Here is a 9189-nt window from a genome sequence, read left to right as displayed (position 1 = left end):
ATCAATAACTTTTTAACTATCAACTAGTTTTTATTTAATAGCTAGCTTTTCAACTAGTCCGCAAGAAAACCCAAAATCTATTTCCAATTACAACTAAACTCAACTTTTCCATTTGTGATCATAGGAGAGAAGATTCTTGCCCATTAACCAAGATACTTCCGGTCATTCATAGTCCACTATTTACTATTTAGTATTTATAACCCCACTCTTGGTTGAGATATATTATTAATTCTATGCACAAAAGCATTAAAAAAAACACACAAGTTATTCTATTTTCAAAATTAATTAGAAGACTATATAGCTATTGACCCCCCAACTTGACGTGTGGTCCAACCACTATTTAACCAAGGGCACGTGGATCAATCTTATCCGTTGATCTCACAATGTAGAATAATCCAACGGCCAGTAATACGCGTTGCTTCTTTTGGCAAATAATTTGTTTCTGTAAAATTCTAACACTCGTTAGTGCGGCGGAATCCGTATATTAATTGAGAGAATATGCCACGTGGACTCTTCACGCTCTTTAACCATGGTTAACTTCACCCTACCTCTTGTACCCGATTTAACTCACCTTCTCAAACCCTATATATATACTCGCTTCACCCAACCACAGTCTCGTTAACTCCGAGAATCTCACCGGTGTTTCTATATCGCTTCATATATACATATACACCCTTTGTGTATCTCTATATTCAAAATCTGAAAACCCTAATTTTTTGTCTGAAAATCTTTGTTATGAGTGTTGTGATTGCATTTTTGAAATCAGAAGGGAATAAAATTTTGCAGGAATGGCGGAAATGACGACGACGAAGCGATTCAGTATAGGTTACGGGCTGTTAATGAAGAAACAGAAGAGTTTTATCCAGGATTCTTTGGTGAATTTAGCGAAAGAACGCGGTATCGATCTTATCAAGATCGACACCGACAAGCCGTTGGTGGATCAAGGTCCTTTTGATTGTGTGCTTCATAAGTTGTACGGGGAAGAATGGAGGAAACAACTCCGGGAATACTTGGTTTATAACCCTAACGCTATTGTAGTCGACTTTCCGGATGCAATCGAGCGGCTACACAACCGGATTTCGATGCTCGACGTTGTGTCGGAAATTGAAGAGGTGAAAAGCGATGAGATGGCGTCGTTTGGGATACCGAAACAGATTGTGATATACGAGCCGGAGAAGTTGAAAGAGGCGAAGACGTGGGGCGAGGGTTTGAAGTTTCCGGTGATTGCAAAACCCTTGGTGGCGGACGGGAGCGCAAAATCGCATAAGATGTTGTTGATTTTCAGTAGCGAGGGTTTTGATAAACTGAAACCCCCTACTGTTCTGCAGGAGTTTGTGAACCACGGCGGGGTTATCTTCAAAGTGTATGTCGTCGGGAAGTATGTGAAATGCGTGAAACGGAAATCGTTGCCGGACATTGCAGAAGAGAAATTGGAGAGTTTGCATGGTTCTTTATCATTCTCTCAGGTTTCTAACCTGACTTCACATGACAGAAACGATGATAAGTACTATAAGAGGATGGATTTGGAAGATGCAGAGATGCCACCGATGAGTCTGATAACCAACATTGCTCGTGGATTGCGTAAGGCAATGAAACTCCACCTCTTCAATTTCGATGTCATCAGGGATACCAAAGTTGGGAACAGATACCTTGTTATCGACATCAACTACTTCCCTGGATACGCAAAGATGCCTGGTTATGAATCTGTTCTTACTGATTTCTTCTGGGATGTGTTGAACAAGAAAGAAGCTAGATCTTTCAACAGCGACAAAGAGTTAATGAAGTTGGTGGGCAACAATGGTGCAGGGTCTGATAATGAATCTTCTGCATAACAAAAGAAGAACCAAGAAAGATCTGATGATATGCTCAAGGAGATGAAGATCAGTTCTGTTCAAAAACAAAAGGTACGCTGAATTACTGATATCATTGATTGATCTTGAGGTTTGTTGGTCAAAGGAAGCTTTTGCTTTGGGCATTTTCTTCTAGATAGTTGTTAGTACAGGGGTTTATGAATAGGGTTTCTTTGGTTTGGCCTCCTGACAGCAATTTACTTGGTGTTCTCTTGTTGATCATATCATGTACATCTCATCGTTTGCTTTTGGAGATAGGTACTTTTCAAATTCGCCCAAAGTTTGTAGGAAGATTAAGTTTCTTTACAAGGCCCATATTATATTTCCATGTTTTGGGAAACTTTAAAATTGTGTGCCTTGACATCTTTGATCAATGAATCTTTCCTTTTGAATTTGAATGATGATAATGATACTAGTCACTTTGTTACTTGAATATCATGTTATATTATATAAAGACACATATGAGATTAAGTGAAAACCAGTAGTAATGTCTTAAAGAATCCAGTTACATTGTCTATTCCTTTAGGTTTTAAGGCTTAATCCATTTAGACTAGATGTGTGTAAGTTGATAATCCAGTCTTTAATGTCAAGAATAATGGAAGTTCATTTCCTCATTTGCCACCAGATTTGTTGGTTTTGTTGATTTTTAAGGTTTTTAAAAACTTGTATTTACAATATTTACTTCTACTTGATGATGTTATTTATGTATATTAATAGGGGCATTTGCATAATTTGTAATTTCGTATTCATTTAACTTAACAATAAACGAGTAGAATGATACATTTAAGTATTGACAGAGACAAAAATAAAACAATTTTGACAAAGATGGAACTAAGGAAAAAAACCAAGTCATGTCAATAGATGGAAGTAGGAAAAAAAACCAAGTCAAATGTGGTAAACTTCCAAATTTTAATAAAAACAAACAAAATAAATTATTTATTTTTATTTTTATACTTTTTATTTTGTACTTGTGAGCCCTTAAAATAGTGTTTGGTATGCTATTCAAGATGGGACAAAATTAAACAATTTTTAGCATCGACGAAGATGGAACTAAGGAAAAAACCAAGTCAAATGCGATTGAACTTCCAAAATTTATAAAAAACAAACAATTTTTAGTTATAATAGATTCACTCATTCCTCAATCAACGATGATCTTTGAGAATTCTAATCTTAGTTTTTCGAGAACTCTAATCTCAACAACTATATTTAGATAAAATCAAATTCAAAATAAAAAGGGTATAGTGGTCGTTTTGTATAAATAATAACCAATCATTATAACTTATTTATAGTGATAATATAATATCCATTTTTATAGAATTTGATATTATTGTAATATTATTAAAATTTGATATTATTGTAATATAATATCCATTTTTATAAAATCACCAAAACTATCAACACGTCTAGTAATAATAAAAAAAGATACATGTAAATTCATATATTTTTAGGTGTATACACGTATTCCCGATAACATATATTTATATTTTAGGATGTATAAATACATATTTTTATTTCCTAATATCTAAACGTGAATAATAAACTAATATATCTTATTAGATAATATTCACAAAACTATAACTGTTTTTAGCGGATAAAATATATATATAAAAAAAAAAATATATGATAAAATTTATATGTGTCTTCATTTTTTCCTTCCTTGAATACATGTTTTTCTTCTGTTTATCACCCTTAACCTCTTCCATTATTATTCTTAATCTACAAAAGCTTTCATAAAAATAAATAAAAATACTTATTCAAGAACATTCATTAAAATAAATAAATACATATCTACATATAAGATTATATACTTGTACGCATATGTTTGTAAACATGTGTAGATACATTTATGAACGTGTGCACATTTCTATTCTAATAAAAGAATAGTTTTAATCTCCTTTTGACATGTGTTATCCTATTAGGCCTCTTAATTAATACATATTTTATTCTTTTTTTGCCAAGTGGCATCCTATTAAACCTCCTAATTAATACATGTCACTTGTCAACCTATTGATTCTCAATTTCAAATTTTAAATTTCTCACTCTAATTAAATTAAATTAATAACATTAGAATAAAAATTAAAATAAAATTAATAAAAATTATAAGTTGATATAATTTCACATATTTATTCAAATTAACGATTATAACTTTATATAACTAAAAAAATTCCTTTTAATTAATAATTTATTTAAAATAACTGAATAATAATTTTGAGTTTTCACTATGAAAGTTTAATTAATTTTGTCACCGTGGTTCACACGGGTTATATACTAGTATGTTGATATACATATACACACATACACATGAACATTTGCACATATTGCATATATACATATATCAACATATAAACAACTTGTAAATATATGCAGTAAAATTGTCCAGATTTGGATTATTATGCATATAAATTTAAAGTAAATATATTAACAACTAGTTTATAACCCGTGAGAACCATTGTTACAAAACTAATTAAATTTTCATAGTAAAAATTCATAATTATTAATCAGTTATTTCAAATAAATTATTACATAAGAGATATACCAAATTTTAAAGTTAGTTATAATTTTAAATTTAACATATAATTATAAAAAGTAAATGTTTGTATAAAAAGTTTAAAATGTATTATTTAAAACCTTAACATTATTAATTATGATAATGATTTATCTTATATATCTCTGTGACATGTGTTATATAATATTAATAAGGGATTATATTAGAATGGTATATGACAAAATAATATTAAATACAAAAGTCGCATCTCGTTGCAGCTCTCTCTCTTATTTATTTATTTGTATGATTTGGTAAAAGTTATAATTTTGTGTAGTAATTGTAATGATTTATCTTATATAATATAATATTAATAAATATTAATAAGGGGTTATATTAAAATGATATATGACAAAATAATATTAAATACAAAAGTCGCATCTCGTTGCGGCTCTCTCTCTTATTTATTTATTTATTTGTATGATTTGGTAAAAGTTATAATTTTGTGTAGCAATTGTAAATCAAGAAAAGTATATGAATTTCACCTTCAAATCTTGAATGTGCGCCTTACCCATATTGGGCCAATTAGATTACACCATAGCTTTAGTGGATAAATGCACATATTCATATGCTGATTGTTGACCCTTCCGATTGAAAAGTCTCATAACCCTATCACTTATGTTTAAAACGTGGTTTAAAACATCAAATAGAAAACCCATGAAAATCTACATAATACACCAAAAACTGTAACAAATATACAGTATTAAAATATGAAATGTCTAATCGACATATCAATCAATAAAATAATAAAATTAAACTTTAAGGTTATCGAGAGTGGCTGTGGAGAGTGGTCACAACTAAGTCATCAACGATTGTTTTGGATCTTTTGATTTTTTTTGCTTTCTATGATTTGGTTGTGTTTCTTCAACCCGTTCGTCGTTGTTGTCATTGTCAATGTTTATATGTTGGGATTGAGATAATGGAACTTGAGATGGTTGTGAAGGTTGTGCGTGAAATTGTTGACATTGAGAAGCTTGGGGTTGAACTTGTGGAGAAGGTTGTTCAAATTCTTGAAATTAGGATTGATTGAATTGTGGTGGTTTTTGTTGTTGGTAGTAATATGGGTGGTATGAACGACTGGTTAATAGAGATTGTTGTTGGATTGAAAATGTTATAAATTGCATGTAACTAAGATTTGTTAATGAATCATTTGGAGTGTTTGGGGTAGATGGAGTATTTTGATTTAGATCCATAAGTGAAGGTAAAAAAATATATGAGAAGAGTTTTTTTTTAGTGTAAAATGTTAGTAAAATATTGGGTATTTATAATTGTAGTTGATAGGTTTTAAATTGCTTTTTTTTTAATTGTAGGATTTTTGCGGGTCAAATGGACCGTTGTCAAACTCTTCTCCGATTGGTCGTCTCACCCCGTCTTCGGACTCACACCACAACCAGAGCACCGGCCTCGTGTCTTTTGTTGTGCCACATCAGATTCTCACGCATGGAAAAGCTTCCACTCCGATTAGCCTTAGACCATCTCCAACTCATCTCCATTTTCCCCCATAAATGGAGTAAATAGTGTTTCATCTACAACCCTACTTTATTTTCTACCCCATTTTTTACCCCAAAAAATATATTCCTAGAATATTCCATTTTTATAACTTATATATATATATATATATATATATATATATATATATATATATATATATATATATATATATATATATATATATATATATATATATTGTCAAATACACCCCTCTACTAATTAAACTTATATTTATACATTTTTAATTAGTAGGTTGAAGAAATGAAGTTTGGGGGTGGGTTGGAGATGCTCTCATTCTCCATTTTCCCCATTTCTTCACGCATTCTTCTCCAACCCTCCCCCATTTTGGGGGATATGAATAGTATTACACCAAATATGGTGTTATAGTATTCATTTCTCCTAGAATGGAGATGAACTTTACGTTGTCGATTTTAGTCCCTCTGTTATATATTTATACATTTTTAGTTTATTTTTATCTACTAATTATAATTTAAATATAGTATTTAATACTTATAATATTTTGTTATATATTAAATTATATTAATTAATTATAAATATAAAGTTTGTTTTTTGTTCATCAAATTTATATAAAAATTTAAATACATATTGACGTTTTAAAAACGATAACGTATTTTACAAAAACTTATAATTAAAATATATATTACAAACATGATAACATATGCTATTAAACATATAGTTAACCTATATATTACAATAATAATCTAATAAAAACCAACAAGTGACAATACTATTATTTATTTATTTAATATTTATTTAAAAGTATGTATGTGTAATATTTTTATAAATGCATGTATAATATGTATTTATAAGTTTATTATAAATAATTTTTTGTATTTAATATTAATCTAATGAAAAATATATAGATTATATATTTGTTAAAACTAAATTAGTAGAGGGGTGTGTTTGACAATCTATATAAGTTGGAGTAATGGAATATATTAAGAATATACTTTTTAGGGGTAAAAATGGGATAAAAATGAAGTAGGGTTGAAGATCAAACACTATTTGCCTTATTTTTTACTCAATTTTTAGAAGGAAAAATAAAAATAGGTTAGAGATTGTCTTAATGTGGACAAAATAATTATTCAAATTAATGATTTTCAATTTAGTTCCTTCCATGGGTTTTTTTCCTATAAAGAATAAATATTTATTTATTTATTTACGGACTCTAAGTATTCAAAAAGGTATGAAATTTTTATTAATAATAATAACTATTTATTTAAAACTGACAATAAATTTTAATAATTAGAGTTTAAAAACCACCAAAATGGTACAAAAACACAACAAAATAGTTTTTCTTTTCTTTTTTAAAATTCTAATATGAAGATAGAAGTTTAGTGATTACATGTAACAAAATAATTTTCTTTTCTTTTTTAAAATTCTAATGTGAAGATTGAAGTTTAGTGATTACATGTACATTGTCCTATCAACATTCAAACCGGTTAAACCTATGATAACCAAATTATAATAATATAAATAACACAACAAAACTTGTTTAAAACTCCAATGTACAAAAAAACACTTTTATTAGTGTTTTTTTCTTTTAAAAAATAAATAATGTTCATGGTAAATAGTTTTTTCAAAACTAAATTATTATTCCAATATCCATTTACATTCCTAATACAACCATCCAAATCAAAGAAATAGGCATTCATGTAAACAACAACAAATATTTCTTCTACCCAAAATTTGCAAAAACACAATAATTTATAAAGATTTACACACAAAAATCTATTGATTCTTCTTTAATTTAGAAGCTGTAAATGTGGTCTTCATACGATCTTGGCTGGTAGTTCTTATCATAAAAAGAACTGTTTCTACAAGCATCCCCACCACAAATCCAAGTATCCCTCCAGCAGCATGCTGCAAAATCAACAAAAGTATGATCAATTTAACTCCAATTGGGTGTTTGAATACGCTTAAAAAGTTGCTGAATGAATTAAGTTCTTTACCATTACAGGACTATGCCCAAACAATGCTCTAAATGTATAATATCCAACTAAATACCCTGTAAACATCGTAAGCGCCACATGTAAACCTAAAAAAAAAGGTTCAAGATTCATGTTAGAAGCAAGTTTTGCCAAGATCAAGCAACTTTCTTTAATGGCGGAAGAGAAAGAGTAAGATCAAAGGACAAATGCACTGCTTTCTGTGATCAAATCAACTAAAGGGTAGCTACAAGAACTCACCGAATCCTAGTTGATCCTTGTATGACGAAAAGGGTTCACTTTCATCTCTTCTTGGAGTAATATCCTTCACTAGCTCTTTATATGCTTTCCTCTCTGCCGCCTCTTCGTATTTCCTGAGCCTCGCTTTCAGTTCCTCGCTCTGATCACAGATGTAAATCTTAGGGTTTATTGAACATTTGAAATCAATTGCAAAACACATTAAAATCAAAGTGATCGGAAGCTAATATTTGAAACCAGAAGACATAATAATTTAGTTTATACAGGTTTTGATTTCAGTATTGATCAATTGGAACTTCATATATGCAAGAGATAACGACGATTAATTACCTTTTCGCGAGGTTGAGGGCTGTTGAGGATGAAGTGCGAACCAGTTACGACGGCGGATAGAGCAGGTCGAGTTGATGGATCGGAGGCGAGCCAAATGGATCGGAGGGATTTGTAGGGCACGGAAGAGGGTCGGAGAGATAGGGATGATGCGATTTGACGGAGGTCTGGGGAGAGGTGAGGGTTGTTGATTGATGTGGAAAGAAATGATTGAAGGGTTTCTGTTTTGGAGATGATCAGTCCAGGAGTAGCAGTGGCGGTGGTTGCCTCTGTGGAAGCATCGCGGTTGTTCATCGGAACGTGGGATTGAGATCGGCGACGGCAGCCTTTTACTCTTTCAACGATAGTCTGGTAGCGTTTTGTTGGGAAGTGGCCGAGAGCATTGGGTATCAATGAGTAAACTGCAAATTCGGTCCCTTGTTTAGAGAAAATGGAGTTTCAGTCCTTTGATCATATGTTTTGTTAAAAAGGTCTTTATGTCCATCTTTTATTGTAGATTAGGTTGATCTTCAAATTTAAATGTACAAAAATTGAGTAATCTAATCTTTATAAGCGATTTTTTGACAAAAATATCATTTTTTTTGGTAAAGTAACCACATTCTTCGGAACACATTCTTCCGAAGATATCTCCGGAATTCCAGAGTGTACGATTCTAGACAATGGTTCCGGAATACATTTGATTTTTTTTTTTGCGTGTAAGTTTTGCTTTTATAAAATTTATAACTTTAGGTTTTATAAAATATAAAATGCAATTAAAATGAACAAACAACTA

At 30.4% G+C, this 9189-nt stretch overlaps 2 protein-coding genes across 2 annotated transcripts; one reads left to right on the top strand and one right to left on the bottom strand.

The window, feature by feature from the left end:
• Positions 1 to 615: 615 nt before the first annotated feature.
• LOC145056908 (inositol-tetrakisphosphate 1-kinase 1-like) lies at positions 616 to 2248 on the top strand. Its single transcript, XM_079004633.1, has one exon. It carries the CDS (start codon positions 789 to 791, stop codon positions 1830 to 1832), a length of 1044 nt encoding a protein of 347 aa, XP_078860759.1. The 5' UTR covers positions 616 to 788; the 3' UTR covers positions 1833 to 2248.
• Positions 2249 to 7462: 5214 nt separating this feature from the next.
• Positions 7463 to 8820, bottom strand: LOC145056907 (ER-based factor for assembly of V-ATPase). The gene is made up of 4 exons (XM_079004632.1): positions 8421 to 8820; positions 8094 to 8232; positions 7857 to 7942; positions 7463 to 7767 (listed from the first exon to the last, which is right to left on the bottom strand). The coding sequence occupies exons 1-4, from the start codon at positions 8709 to 8711 to the stop codon at positions 7636 to 7638; spliced, it is 648 nt and encodes a 215-aa protein (XP_078860758.1). The 5' UTR covers positions 8712 to 8820; the 3' UTR covers positions 7463 to 7635.
• Positions 8821 to 9189: the final 369 nt, after the last annotated feature.

Source organism: Lactuca serriola, chromosome 6, assembly GCF_051521515.1.
Source record: "Lactuca serriola cultivar US96UC23 chromosome 6, Lser_US96UC23_V15, whole genome shotgun sequence".
NCBI classification, from domain to species: Eukaryota; Viridiplantae; Streptophyta; class Magnoliopsida; order Asterales; family Asteraceae; genus Lactuca; species Lactuca serriola.
This window is presented reverse-complemented; position numbering and strand designations above follow the sequence as displayed.